Source organism: Rhopalosiphum maidis, chromosome 2 (genome assembly GCF_003676215.2).
Source record: "Rhopalosiphum maidis isolate BTI-1 chromosome 2, ASM367621v3, whole genome shotgun sequence".
In the NCBI taxonomy this organism is placed as follows: domain Eukaryota; kingdom Metazoa; phylum Arthropoda; class Insecta; order Hemiptera; family Aphididae; genus Rhopalosiphum; species Rhopalosiphum maidis.
This window is the reverse complement of record NC_040878.1, coordinates 61,348,179-61,365,080: the sequence shown is the minus strand read 5'-3', so window position 1 is coordinate 61,365,080 and position 16,902 is coordinate 61,348,179. Positions and strand designations below refer to the sequence as shown.

General features: G+C 31.5%; 1 protein-coding gene across 1 annotated transcript in view; it reads right to left on the bottom strand.

Moving 5' to 3' along the window:
• Positions 1–10,443, bottom strand: part of LOC113552274 — a 173,503-nt gene extending 163,060 nt beyond the window's left edge. The window contains exon 1 of the mRNA XM_026955071.1: positions 8,174–10,443. Within this exon, the coding sequence (XP_026810872.1) occupies positions 8,174–10,174 (2,001 nt within the window). The 5' untranslated portion in view covers positions 10,175–10,443. The remainder of the gene's footprint in view (positions 1–8,173) is intronic.
• Positions 10,444–16,902: the final 6,459 nt, after the last annotated feature.

The following is a 16,902-nucleotide window of genomic DNA, read 5'->3' as shown; positions in this document are numbered from 1 at the left end:
TAAATTTTAAGTTACTTAATAATTCACAGTTCTCACTACGGCGCGTAAAGCAATATAGAACATTTGTACACACTAGTTATAAAATAGTTTCAATTTTAGTTCATTACCAATAACCAATTCTATATGTAAAATCTTCGTCTATAACGATGAATCATATATATGTATAAATTCAATAGAACATGGTTAAATTGCATAATTAAAACGAACATAATGTATTTGTATTATAATATTATAATTGAATACCTAATAATAAAACATATGGAAATATGCTAATAATCATTATAGTATTATGATATATATTTAGAGTTATAAAGAATCCATTTGTGGAATGTTATTGCATTCGTAAATTGTTTACAGTAAACGATATTTATAAAAATGCATTGCTATCCATATGCACTTATCTATAAGTTAGTATCTTGTAAAAAAAATGTATAATAAAAACTCCTATCACATTTTGCTGATTCACAAACATTTGGGGAGACAAAATGTCTAAATCCTTAGTTCTAACACCCACTTATGCGTGATCCAATGATCAATATTCGACGAATGACCGTTTTGAACAGTTATGATTATTATATTACTGTTGTATAGCCCAATAGACAATTGAATGAGCTGCATGATTGTTTTTCATAACTACAATAATAATATAATTAAGATAAAAAAATTAAATAATTAAATAATTTCATTATAAATTTAACTTAACCGCCTCATAGTTCACAATTTCAATATGTAAAATACTTAAATACCTTATACTTATTTATTTACTTATATATTATGTACAGCCGAGTCTTTAAATTGCTTTAGTTCATTCAAATTTAAATTTTTAGTTACAAAATTTTAGAGACGAATAAATATGATTTTTCAACTCCATAATTAACGAAAATTTATATAAGTTTTATAAACATATTGCTAGTTAAGTGAAAAATATTATAACACATTTAATTATTGTTTTTTTTATATTAAAACTAATTTATTTGTAAGGTATTCTATAGGTAATAATACACTACCTACTTTTAGATCATTTATTTTTTTTCTCGCAATTAGAATGTTTTCATTAAATATAAATGAGACTTGTTTTAAAGAACAATTATAATTTTTTTTTCAGGATCTCGGGACACAAGGCTTTGATAGAATTATTATTATAAAAACTAAATTTTAGAAAAGTTTAAATATAATATCAAATTTTGAAAAGTCCGAACTTATTTTATGTGTTCACATAATGATTAGGTCATGTTAAAATAATTATTGTAAGTCCTATTAACTTAGGATTTGTTATAAGTGTGCACTAAAAAAACCTATTTTGTGCTAAATACATAAAATTGAAAGAATCAAAAAACATGTAACAGTGATATTTGACATAACATTCAAAATTATACAATATGAAAATCTACTTATTAATATTTTTTTTTTCAAATCAAAATTATATGTGCCATAAACAGATACAAACGCTTATTCAATGTAAATATATTTTTTTTAGTTTTATTAATTCTATAGATATATTATTTATTAATATTTTTAATTTTCGATTTCGTTTTAAATAAATCAATATTTATGCTGATATAATATAATTTAATATGGAATGATATATAAATTATTCCCTTAACCCTATACTGTTTTTAATATAGAGTTATTTAGCTTATTAAAATATATATTAAATAAAATACCTAATGAAGTGCAAGTTATGAAAAAATAAATATTAATATTAATATGCTATACATAAATTACTAACGAAACCTCTAATATTTTATTTTTTAAATCCTAACCCCAAACTTATCGATTATAAAATAAAATAGTGTACCTATATATAATATTATTTAAACAAAATCGTTGATATTAATATGCAAAATTTATTTGAATTAACTTTAATTCGATATGTATATTATTACAGCTTAAATAAATGATAACCTTGTTAAAATGTTTTTATAAATAAATAAAAATGTAATAATTATATTTTAATTGACATATTTCTGCCCATAAGAAAAATTTTAATACAATTTAAGTATTTAGGATATATTGTATGTAATCCTTACGTACTTAAAAAAAAACCATTTTAAAATTGTCTAAATTAAAAAAAATTTAGAGATTTTTACTTATTCGATGTATCATATAATATTACACATACCTACCTATATAGATTCATAAAAAAACAATTTTTAATTCTATATTTCTAACCCCAGTTCGTTTTTTACACGTATTCTCTTATTCGCAAAGCCACTTAGGCCAGGTCACGAAGGGTTGTTATTGCGAACACCGAATTACGGGAACCATAAAAATAATGAACGTATATTAACCACACGAGATTTCAAACTTTATGTCCACATAAGATAAGTGCTGCAATTTGTACGATAAAAATAAATAACTTTAGATTTTCATGAAAAAAAATAAAAATAAAATAAGTTCAAATATGAAATAAATTCTAAATAATTTAAATGTCTAAACTGTAAAGAAATACTATAAATATATAATAAATGTTATAGTTTCTAAATTAATTTACATATGGAACTATAGTTACGAGTAAACAATAAACATACAGTTGATATTAAATATTATAAATTATCTCGATAAATTTAGCATACCTATAGACCCCTACTCTTTTTATGATAAATCACAACTGCTATTTATATAAGATAAAATTGTATTTAAAACAAGCAACATGTGTAAAAAAAATAATAATAAAAAAAAATATAAGTGCTGAAATACAATTATCATCTTTTTGGTTACTTTATACAATAATTATACTTTATAGTTGACATTATAACTATATACAATTTATATAGATGATAGAACATAGCTTATATACATCCCGCGGTACATCACACTTCGATTGTTAGTTGCTTCCATTTGTCGCGCTACTTTAATATGCAGTTATAGTTGGCATTAAAAATTCTCGATGATATCAAAATTACCAAATAATAAACGAAAGTATTGAAATTGTTGATTTTGTAATAATATTATCCATTGTTTACTTTTAACCATTTAGTACAATATCAAATTAATTGATTGTCTATTATTATTTCTTATAACTAGATATACCATACTTTTTAGCAGAAACCTATACATGTTAATAAGTTAAACAAGTATTACAGTTTAAATATATTATAGGTCAAAATTAAATACCTGTTATATGTATTTAATTTTAAACTCGTAAATCGCAAAAAGAAACCAAAAGGTGTTGCATGGTTGAAGAATACATTTTTTTGAAATATCTCACATGTTTTTTAAATAAAATAGTAAAATTAATCTTTAAGTCTTCAAGTTAAAATAAAATAAAAATAGAAACTTATCTAAATCTATATGCACTCATCTTGTAACGAATACAGGTATTTTTCATATTTAAGTTTAATTTAAGTAAACAGCAAAAACTTTTCATGAAATATAAATTTATAAACATAATGAAGTAAGTAGCGATTCATTAGATAATTTATTGTTCAACACTCGTCACCGACATCAATCATTCTCGAAATAAATAAATAATGATGTGTTTTGTTTGTTTTCAAGGAAAAATATTTTTCGAGAGAAAATTTAAAAAATTATTTATAAGTCAGCACTGTATATTCTAACAATGCTCGTTGATGAATCGTTCACACTAAGCCAACAATACGAGTATTATATAGCAAAGGTATGGGATTTAATCTATTGCAAAATGCATTATAACTTTATAAGATAGCTGTTTAATAATAAACATATAATACTATGTATAATGTATACCTACTGAAGATAAACACGAGATATTTGATGCGTAAAATGTGTGGAAAATGCAAAAATTGAAAATCTAACTTTGTAATCATAGTTTTAAAAGATTGTTCAATCATATAGCTGTCACATCCTCACACGACTTTTTTTTAACAATTGTTGCAGGTGTCTATTATAGCATTGCATTATGCTACATATTTTAAGCTTCTGAAAATCTGAAATTGCTTCTCTCGGAAAATATTTATATATACAATCAAAAAAATTGATAAAACTTATTCATTTCATTATAAAAATGCCATTTCAAAAATAAGCTAATGCTGATAACAGATAAAGTATTTCTTAAAATCAATTGACAAACAAAATAGAACAAATTTCCTCTATACCTACCTAGGTTAAAATGAGGGTTCTACAAGTTTATATTAAAAATAACCTTATTACTTATTAATAACGGTTAGGTTAGGTAAATAAAAACAATTGGTATAGACAATTCGAAAAGTCAATTATAAAATTATAATAATACCAATATATAGGTATATATATTACGTACAAATATATATATATATATCGATTATAATGGGTATAAAATATATATTTGTGTTTATAAATTGAATAAAAGATCAAAACACTATACAGTTATACAGTAAGCCCCCAAAACACATAATATATACTAGCTTGTATTTGCAGTTAAAAATTGCATGGGTATTATTCAATAGGACGCGACATTTTGTATGAGTTGAAAAATGGAGCAGTTTGTAAAAAAAATAGTTTACTCCATAATTCTTGTGAAATACTCACTGTTTATCTTTCGTAAGCAAACAGTTAAAAAAAACCATACTCATCTAAAATGTATAAGGAACATGCACACATGGTCAGTGCAATAAATATTACTAGACATTCATTTAAGTTATAACATATCAAAAAGTAATTATTAAAAAAAATCTTAAAGAGATTTTATTTCACAGAATTAAATTTAAATACGTTACTATTCATACATAGATATAAAGTTTAAATACTGAAATAGTGTTACTAGATGAGAGACTATTATGTCATTCAATTTATTTTAAATCCCGCACCAAATTTTTAAAAAAAATTTACTTATTATATACATATTCATATTTATTTTTAATAAAAAAATGTGAAATTAGCATTTTAACTAATTTTAATTTTTACTTTAGTCTATATGATAATTTAAATTGTTATAATAATATCAACTGTGATATCATATTATTTATTGATATTTATTTTATTATTATTTTTAATAACCATGGAAATTAATAAAAACATATTTTATCAAAATTGATAATGGAATACCGAACTTTTTTTCACATTAAGTTAAGTTTTAACTTTTAAGATTGAAACACATCACATAAATAACCTAATAATTTTCAATAAAAGAACACTAAAACACCTACCAGTATAAAATCACATTATCATTATTTATCAATTATAAACCATATTAATTTCGAAACTAAGATCACAGTTATTATACGTTTACAAAGAACAAATATTATACATTAGAGTAAAAAACTAAAGCCGATTTAAGTTGTCTTATTCACATAAGCTCAATATTATAAAACGGAAGTAAAACTTTTTTATCCACGTATACAAAAAACTAAAGACGATATCTGTACGTAAGATTTCGTGTAGATGCCTACGGTTGTTAAAGCTCAGCGATATATACGTCATATACTATTTTGTTCTATGTATGGAAAAAAAATAAAATATATCATAAAGCAATTTGTAATGCTAGTAAAAGGGTATAGCTATGAATTTTACATGGTTATTTAAAATTTAAAAAGCACTATACTACATTGAGCTTATCAATAATAAACGGAAACATTCGGCGTACCGAAACGCATATTATGATTATATCAAGTTTAATAGGCGGTGTGTAGTCAATATGTGTATATACGCATTATAATATATTATGTGCTGTACAGGAAACGAGCAAAATTATTTTCGATATTAATCGATAAATTATCGTGTGTAATAATATAATATACAATTATACTGATGCATACAATCACACTATCGCGGTAGTTGGGGCACTATACTGCAGATAACCGTATATATGTATTATATATACCATATATGTATAATATATCATGGAATCTACATTCTACATCACAAGAACCCGCCGATTTGTGTTTCCATATTTCGTTTCTGAAGTAAAAAAATCGTTTCGACAGCGATAAACTTTTTTACGATGCTACTTAGCATAATATATACGGGAGTGTGTATTGTCGTCACACGTGATGGAGCTTCATCAGTATGTAAGGTATAGTAAATTTCTCTGTGTGTATATTTACACGTCGTGTCTTATTACTACCTCAATTCATCCTTAATTCGTACTTTACAACTTTTGCGCATCACCGCGGTCCCCATCTAAAATATATAATACTATACATAAGTATATTACGATTACCTATATGTTTACGCCCGAGGACACGTGAAGTCTCGTCGAACACTTCTTAACATTCGTTTAACGGATGACAGTCATACGATTTTTACAACTTAAAACGATTACATAAAGAATAAAGTGAAATATACATTTGACAGTAGGTGGACCATGGATATAATCCCCCTCGTTTATTTTTTTATTCACAAGTTTAATTTAATTTAAGCCAACAATTCTCTCCTCCCCCCCCCACCACTGAAAATAACTTCTAATTATTCTAAGATTTTGTATTAAAACTTCTCCTATTATAAGAGTAAAAAGTAAGTAATACAATCATACAAAACAAAAAAACCATTTTAAATAAAATTTATCATTCTCGAATATGACACATGTGTTATTACAAACGTACAACAAACTAAATTTGCATTCATTATTTTTAATTTTGTCTTGTAATGTCAAAACCACTGAATAGACTGAATAGACAAAATTCACTGATCATGATCTTTATGTGTATTCAAAAGTTGTTCAAGAGTTCTAGACCTATGACTGCTCGGAATATCTCTAATAATAACCTAATAAAAGTATAAACATGACTAGAGCCTGGTGTTAGTGTTGCTAAAACAATATGATTTAAAAGTATAACGTCAACAGTGAGCAATTCCATAATTATGAGTTATAGTTTCTAGCTGAAGCGAAGTCAAATGCTATAATAAATAGGACTTGTTAGTTGTAAAAATTGCATATTGTTATAATATATATATGCTTTCGATTTATAGCAGACCAAGCTAAAAATCCAAACTATACGATGATATAATGTTAAAAATTTAAAATTTAAAATGCTTATTTTGTATATTTCGTCAATTTTAGGGAAAAGTGCATATTTCATTGATTTTTATAGGCAGATTAAGTATTTTTAATATAAAAAAAAAATAGATTTTTCTAAATCTGTATGCATTAATAATATTGAATATAAAACTCAATATTATTTTACGTAGGTATTTATTGTCATCATCACAGTCAAATATTAATTTGACAACTACAGTGCGATGTGCATTGATCTATATCGCGATATAATATGTTGAAATATTATCCTATCGTCGATAAGTTATCAATTTAACTTATTGTAAATCCATTTATTATTTATTCGTTAGTTAATGTGTTGTAAACGACTGACACTTTACAGTAATTTTATTATTTTGAATATTTTTTTTTATTTAAAAAAATAATTTAAATGCCAACCATTTGTTTTTCATATCTAAATATTAACTAAAAATGTATTTCTCCATAATGTTAAATTTGTTGTAATCCATATTATTAACAAGACTAAATTTTTTTTTGGAATTTTCAATAATTTTTTTGTATATTTTACAATAATTGTTCGTACATATTTTTCCTATTTAAGTTCCTATAATTTTCAATCCCTAGCTATATGCAGATATATATATTATTAACTATTAATCTATAATTATTAACTATTGAAAAGCAAAACTTTCTATGGTAACTTATTCGCTGAAGTTTAAGGGCCCGACGGCACGCTTACATTCGTTCTCACACATCCACCCATGTGGTACATGAGCACAGTGCACATTTTAATTTATAATATATAAGTACTATAATAATATTAAATAATATATACGGAGTGCGTCACGAAGATATGACTTTAGGTTTACGTACATTATTTCAGATGATTCACCAAGCAAGCTCACTCCTTTTTGATATCTAATAATAAGGCAGTTTATTCAAATTCTGATTATTATAAGCATTTTCAAATGTACCTACTTTGAGCAGATTTTTTGTTCTACTCAAGAAATGTACAATTATGATTCAGACTTTAATTTTACAGATTAAAAACCCCCCTTTTTAACTGTAAATTATTTAACAGATAATTTTGTTGAACATTCTTACGTATCAAAATCAAAAGACAATTTTATTTTGTATAGATTCTAAGGATAAAATCTACATAATAATTTTGGATTTGGTTTTGAAAGATTGGGGGCTTTAGTGAATCATTTAGTGTTGAAGTGAACTCAACATAATATGCAATTTATATATGTATTGATTATTGTATATATTTCGTACAACCTGCAAAACGTCGGCAGTAACGGCCGGAAGCTTGTATGGCAATCCGTATGGGTGCGGATGTTGCGGCGGCAATCTGGTGTTTATGGCGCCAGTTCCGAGAACGTTCAGTTCGGGCGCAGCGGCTGAACCGACGTCTTTGACTTTTAAATTGCTCTTGAATGGTTTTTTGACGACTGACGACGAGGACGACGAGGACGACGACACCGGTTCAACGCCGCCTGCCGGCCGGCCAGCCGTTAACAGCTGATGTTGGTGTTGGTCAAGCGCGAACGTGACGCGTTGCGGACGGCCAAACGAACCGCGGCCACCGGACGACGACGATGACGACGACGCGGACACCTGACGCCCCGCGGCCGTGAACAGATCGGCTTCGGCCACGGTGACGGCGGCCGGTGGCGGCAGCAACTCTTCGGCGGACGCAGTACGCTTGTTAATGAACATCGGCCTGGACGTGGCCTGGTGCTGACCACAATTGCACGTAGACGACCGTGGTGGCCTACCGCAGTCGACACCGCCGTTGTGCAGTTGCATGTGATATGCCGAAATAGCCGGCGGTGGCGGCGTGGGCGGCAACCCGGACGGCACGATACCGGCGTTCTGCAACTTCGTACCAACCGCCTGCAACTTCTCCTGAATAAAAGCCCGTTTGGCACCGAAGTCCGGGTCCCGGGCAGCCGCCGCTCGGCTTCCGGACTGCATGGTGTGGTAATGATGGTGGTGATGGTGGTGGTGCACAGGGTTCCGGCCGTCCGCGCTCGAGCACCGTTTCGTAAACTTTTTGCGCCTGTAGTCGAACGATGGTTCGCTTTGAGTCGACTCGACGTCTGTCTGGACGCCCGACGGCGGGGCCCACGACGAACGCACTGACGAAGAGAGCAGCGTGCCGAACCGCGATTCCGCGAGGTTTCCCAGCGATTGACGTCGGCACGCTGCGTCTAACGTCGCCGACGAAGGAAGTATGCGTGGACACGGTTTAGCCACCACGCCGAGCGCCTCAGCCGCGCTGATTTTTCTGCCATCCGAAGACGATTGCTGCTTGTTCTGTTGGCTGTTGACGGCCAGCAGTGCGGGTGACGAACACCGGCTACCGGCCGATAACCGGAATGACGACCTGGACGAGTCTTTGGCAGGTGGTGATGAACTCTTCTCGTCCACGGCCACATCACCCGGCAGGCTACCACGTTTCTCGGTTGGTGGCGAGGACGTGGCTGTGACCGCCTTTATCGCGCTGTCGGAATGGTGTCGGACCTTTTGCGGGTGTACGTTCTTAACCGGCGACTCAATGGTTCGCACCCATATGTCCGCTGCGCCATCGTCCTCTCCGTCATCGTCGTCGGCATTGTCATCATCGTCTGTGCTCTCGGCCAACGTGGAAGTGCCCGAGTCCACTTCCACAGGAAGCCTCTGGTCGACCGTTGTACCGGTGATAACTGCCGTTGGTTTGACGGTACATCCGCTTTCGAACTTGCTGATCAACGCCGAAGCGGATAAGTCTTCGTCCAGTTCAGCGGTCACCGGTTCAGTGATCACTGGTTTAGTGGTTGCCGGTTCAACGGTCGCCGGCGGTGGTATAATAGGCGGCGGTGGTGGTAGGAGGTTAGTGTCTACATCCGAAACGACGGTACGAGGCGGCGATGGTGGCGGCGGCGGAGGAGGAGGTGACGGAGCGGTCACCGTCGCCGGTTCCGGTTTCTCACAGACCGGTCCCGCTGCAGATCTCTTGGCCGGCACAGTGGTCAGTCTAGTCTGTTCACCCCTAGGCGGTACAGGGGGTGGTTTCTGTTTACCCGTCGCCGTCGTCCCTTGCCCTGTAGCTGTGGACGTCCTGACCGGTGGCGTTGGAGCGCCACTGCTGGCGCCACCACCAGTGCCGGAAAACGTGTGCAAGACGGATGCCGGTACGGGCGTTTGCAGTTGTTGCTGCGGCGGACGGTGATCGGCGGCGGCGGGCGAGGCCGCCAGGTAAGTGAACGGTTTGCCGAACGCCGCGGCCGGCCGCATAGTGTCGAATGCGACTATACTTCCGGTCGGACCGAGCTCGTCACTAAGAGATCACATAAAAATCGCGAGTCACCGATCGAACCGACGGACGGAAAGACGCGATCTTCGCGAGCGTACGACGGCGCGACGGAGGATCAAAAACGGAAACGTACACGCGCCGCAGAGGAGATATTTTTGTGATGTATGGTGTGCGACACTCGCGACCGCGGAAAACGTCGTCGGTGTACAGTGGTGTGCGCGCCCCTCTCGAGAGAGCCGCCGCGTGCGTTTGCGTGTGTCGTCGCGAACTGGGGACGCGACGCGAGCAGCGCGGACGGCCGTCGAGCGGCGGCGGCGGATCGAACGGCTGGCCGTGCGCATGACCGTTGCAAAGGAGCGCGACGTGCCGCTCCGAGGCGGCGGGACGTGCAGGAGGTCCCTCTGTGCGTGCGTGCCGCGGAGGAGTAATACAGCAATTATACCGTGGAAACACCCCGTCCCGCCGTTCGCGCGGCGATATTATATATATCATGCCGTCGCCCTTCCGCGCGGCTGTGTCGTCGCTCGCCAGCCAGCAGCTTTTCATCTCCAATAACGAATATATATTTTTACTCCCCGCGAAAAACCTAACCTATAACAACACGTTACGTTCAGTATCACCACACTATCATTATTATTATTATTATTATTATCATACACTCTTTCGATATCGATCAACTGGATATACATAATGCACGACACCACGCCACGCGCACGCTATACATACATGCATGACAGCAACAATATACCACTGCCGCTGCCACCCCAAAATATATCGTTTTTTATAACAATATGTATGTGCATGTGCGTACATGAAGTACGATTGAAAGCGCACATTGTTTTTTAAAATATTTTACATTCGTTGATGTATATGTGGAACATATTTTTATTGTTTTGAGTGTTTTCGTTGACGTTTTCGAGATTTTTATTGTCATGTTATTGTTGTTGTTATATCGACAAGTCCTATCACACCTGTTTGAAGTGTATTTAGAAAGTTCCGAGATTTTGGCATTTACGAACAACGGTATAGCTTTTCCCGCTCCGGCACAATAACTGAATAACTCAGTAAATGCGTAAAACCCGATTATTGGCAATAATGTACTCAGATATTATTACCGTTATTAGTTAATACGAGTATATACTGCTGTTCTCGACGATTTCTCATTTCCGTCCCAATTAATTTTGATATAAATGATATAATGACGTTAACTATTAAATAATATTAAACTGTTAACGGACACGTTTCTTTGAGGATACATTTTTATTGAATTCTTGTTCATTTTCGTTTACCTATTACGAAATCCGTTCGGATTGACGCTTTTATTCCATTTAAAATATTATTGTGTTGATGAATGATGTTATAATAATATATGTTTCACTTTAAATAATTCAATTAGTGAATATTTGTATTTGTTATTTCTAAATATGCAAATTGTATGATTATATTATAATATATTGACATGATGTGTACCTATATCGATGTCAAAAAAAAATTCTTCAACTCCTTGTCGTTTCATGTTTAAGCACATTATTCTAATTTATAATAATTGTTAATAAGCTTAAATTTAATATTTATTTATTGAAAATATAAGCAGATAGCCCAACAGTAAACGATTACAAAAATAATATTATAAATATAACTTAAATTAACAAATCATAAGAGACATACAAAAACAAAAATATTATTTATAATTATTTTCTTTCTCTAGTTTTACTCATATAATATTTTTGTTCAAAATTAAAAACAACCACTACTATAAATGGAAAATATTAACGGCTAGAACTGAGTCAATGTATTTAAAAAAAAATTAAATGAAATGTAAGTATACGACAGGTATAATATTATAAAATAAATACATTTATTACTACGACCCAACTAAACTTAATTAATCTCATTAATATGATGACCGGTGGAGAATAATTTCAGTTAATCCAATTTGATTAATAGTATTTAATACTCAAAGAGTAGGTCTTGAATAATATAACGTAATTTCATCCATGTCAAAGTGCCTTTAAATTAAGTTGGTAGGCAATAACATTTCACTCAAATTTTAATCGCACCAAATATGCTATAGGTTTATATACTGATGTTTACGAGTAGGTATATCATATAAAATAATATACCCAACGAATTAGTTTCTCTTTATTTTATTTCATATATAATATTATACATAATATTACAGCCTGTAGACCTAGATAGTACGTATTCGTGATATCTTTCGACAGATATACTAAAACGAAATATATCAGTTTTTAATTTTAAATAGCTAAAATAATTTCAAAATTTCAGACTTAAAATATTAATAAAAATTAAAATAAAATCACTTAATAAACGCACTTTGTATTGTTATAACTTATAACTTATAAGTTACTCATTGCAAAATACAAAATATTTCAATAAAAATAAATTAAAATACCAATGTTGTGTGTATAAGAAATTAAATTGTATATTTGAAACTCAGTACTTTAGATACATTTATAACATTTATTTTTTTCATATAAGTAAGCTTCTTACAAACAAGAAATTTTCAGCTATCGATCGACTGTCCGGCAATCATTTCGAAGAAACTGTAATTATTGTAGTTATTTTAGATTCTTAGCGGAACGATGAATCTATTGATTTTACAATGATATATTTTTGTGGAGCTATATAGATATAGAATAAACACATTAAGTACTTGAAAATATTATGCTTTAATTTTCGAGTGAATACTGTTAGCACATTGGATCTAGTTGGTATTTTTAAGAGATCAAAATTAAAAATTCCAATCTTTTTCAAAATATTTGGAAAAAAATATTATGTACTTACCTAATTAAACATACACATTGGTAATTTAATATCTAAATAAAGTTATTTATTTTTATTAATTATTAATGAATTATGTATTTGATTCATTGCGTTGTGATTGTTTGAGACGCATGCTCGCGGTATTTACTAATGTTATGTAACAATCACACTAGCGCAACAATCATAAATTCATAATTATAAAATCAAAAAAAAGTCAAAATAATGAATACCGACCATATTGGAATAGACTACGTCTCCAATTAAGTTATTATAAAGTAATATCTGACACATTTACGAATTTAATTTATATTACTTTATCAATGTGCATCATCTTATAAATAATCTAACAGTAATTCACTATAATAATATACCTATACTTGATAGATGCCCTAGAATAATACTATACATATTCAAGTTCAGAGTTCCCCAAAAATATTTTTACATGGTTTTTCTTAGATTCACAAAATCTACCCGTTTTTAATACATGTAAATACATAATTATATTTTATAAATGAAGTTCGTGATAAGTAATAAGTAGGTATATATTCTAAACAACGAACTTGTGAATAGTATAAAACAATTTGTGTATCTTACCTTAGCGTGGCCAGACTCATGTCAAGCACTGCCCAATAGCGTGACGAATAATAATTTCATAGGTAATGGCTTCTGAGATTTTTTTAAATAGAGAGCTGGGTGTTGTGATCGGCGGTGACATCATTTGGTCCGGTAAATTATATCCGACGACAATTGATCCGCGACATTTGATCCGGTTCTTTTTATTATCTTATCTGTCTATAAACAGGCATTTAACAATAATATCGGAAATATTATTTCGATTTTAAAGTAACATAAAGTTGAATTTAGTTCAAATTTTGTCAGAAACAAATTATTCGTAAATTTAAAATTCAACATACTATAACTTTGCCAATTTTGTAGTTATAAAAAAACTTTTTATACAAAAACTGTTTAAAAAAAAATACTCTAATCGAATCTGTAGGAAAAAAATAGTATTGTCATTTAAAAAAAAGTAAGTTGTATTGCGCATGCGCGTACCGACAGGGTTAAAAATTTGAAATTTATCTGAAATTATGTATTTTGGTAGTCCTTTTCTTTCCCCGAAAACCCCATTTCAATACAAGGTCATCCAGCTGAAATATTTTGTGGTACCTCTTAGCGTGAACACACTGTATACCTATAATCCACCTTATATAAAGATTACCTTATACTCGTATACAGAAAACGGTCAGAAAAACCACGAATTAACGAATCTAATCAGTTCTCAACGATTTATCAGATATAAGTTATTGTTATTTTTTCTGTAGGATCAATCTTAAGAGAAACTGATCATTCGCATGCTCCAAACTTAGCCAAAATTGAGGCCAAACAACTGATGAATACTATAAAGGATACTACTATAACAGAAATAACTTCTACAAGAAATATCATTTCAAATGTGTTAGGCCTGTGAAACTTCTGTTCTGGTAATTAGACAATTATCAATCATAAAATCATTGTCAAGGACTATTCAACGGACTCGAGTAATAGAAGAAAATGCTCCAGTTAATCCATGTAATACCAAAAACTTAATTATACCTGAAACATATAAATTAACTAATAAAAACGAAACATTTAGTATAGTAGTGAAAGCAGAATTTTAATTTTTACAACTCAGTACAATTTAAATATGCTTCAAGAAACAGATGACTGGTTTGGTGACGGAACTTTTAAATCTGTTCCCTCTATATTTTCACAGTTATATACAATCCATTGTTACACACGTAGCTTAGTTATTCCATTAGTGTATATATTAATGACTAGTCATACAAAAGAAGCCTACGCTGAAGTTGTAAGACAATTGCTAATATTAAAACCAGATCTGAACCCAAAATCTATTAAAATAGATTTTAAGCAATCTTTTATTTCGGCATTCAAACAAATTTTTTCCAATGCACATATAAGTGGATGTTTTTTCATTTTGGCCAGTGTGTATGACGTAAAGTACAATCTACTGGGTTACAAAAGAAATATGCAGAAGACTCAACGTTTGCTCTCCATGTTAAACAATTATGTGCTTTAGCATTTGTACCAAAACTTGATGTAGTAAAATCTTCCAATACTATTCTAGAATCCCAATATTTTATTGATAATGAACAGCTATTTGAACCATTATATTAGTAGATTACTTTGAGGAAACATGGATAGGTTCAACAGTTCATAATAGAAGAAAAAAACCATTATTTCCATTAGAAATGTGGAACTGTTATGATAATGTAATTAATGACCAACCTCGAACAAACAATGCTGTTGAAGGTTGGCACCATGCTTTCAATGCATCTTTGGGATGTCATCATACGACTATTTGGAAATTTATATCTTTTTTGAAGCAGGAATAGGGGCTCCAAGAAGCAAAATTAGAAAAAATTATTCTGGGTGAAAATAATCCTACAAAGAAAAAAAAATATAAAAACATAGACCAACGTCTTAAAAATACAGTAGAAAACTATGAAACTACAAATACCAATACGTATTTGAAGGGTATCGCTCATAATTTTAATTTATAAACATTTGTATTCTATATTATTACTTTTATTATGATGTTTTTAAAAATTATGAAAATAAAATATTAACTATTTTTTATATACCTACCTATTTATATTCTATATTATTTTTATAATGACGTTTTTGAAAATTATGAAAATAAAATAATAACTAATTAAAAAATAACTATGTATTTATATTTTATATTTTTTTGTTACTGGACATTTTTTAGCAGGATATTTTTAGTACAGGTTCTTTTTGAACCGGATCAAATGTCGCGGATCAATTGACGCCGGATATAATTTACCGTTAATTGGATGTTAGAAAATCGTCCCCAATTGAAAACTCGTGTATTATGAAGCGAATATTGGCCGAGGACCGCAACAGAATATCTACGTATAACAGGTTAATATGTACGTTTAAAGAAAGAACATAATATATACAGCGTAATTTAAAATATACATTGGCACGAACAATAATTGTGTAATACATAGACTTGTAAACACAACCGTACCTAACTAGATTACAGTCAAATTATGAGTGGTTTAATTTTAACAGTCCTTATTTCATAACAATTATTATTTATTACTTATCTATATTAAAAAATAGTATTGATGGATCATAATATATTGTCATAAAATTGTTGATTTAATGCTTAGCCTCAAAATCTCACTTACCCATCCTAAAATGAGTATAGATACCTATTTAGTAAATTGAGGATATTGGCAAATGAATGTATACCCTAAAGTCCTGGACATCCCAAGATTTACGCACGATTCATAGACGTAAAAAACGAAAATATAAAAACTGTGTAATCAAGAAAAGATGGAGAGAATGTCTGTAACGGTGGCCGTTTTATCGTGATAATTAAAACTAAACAAAAGAAAATATCATGGTTTCCTACTTGTGTACCCTATACAATATGGTTGGTTGTTGCGGTTGCTTCAAGACTACGCTGCTTATCACGGTCAAACCGCGTGTTAGTCTATAACCTCGTGCCGACATTAATATTTAGACGAAAACTTTCAGAAAGCGTCCGTCCACGAATACCACAGTGAGCTTCTATAAACTTGCGGTCCCCCGTGCGCCACCAGTAACCGTTGTCATTGTATAATATTATGTGTATATAGTTATATACATGTATATACAGAGAACTCGCGGCGTACGGGCAACCGTGATGTCCGTCAATATCTTATTCATTTCAACAGTAAGTTGATGTCGTTCGATTTATTATGGTTTTCGATCGAACCATCATCGTCTGTGATATATATTTTATATATACGTATATATATATTTATTATAATAATTTGCAGTCCGTCGAAATTTCAACGATAATATTATAATCTTAAATGTGAATTTCAAAATTAGACTTGCATTCACATGA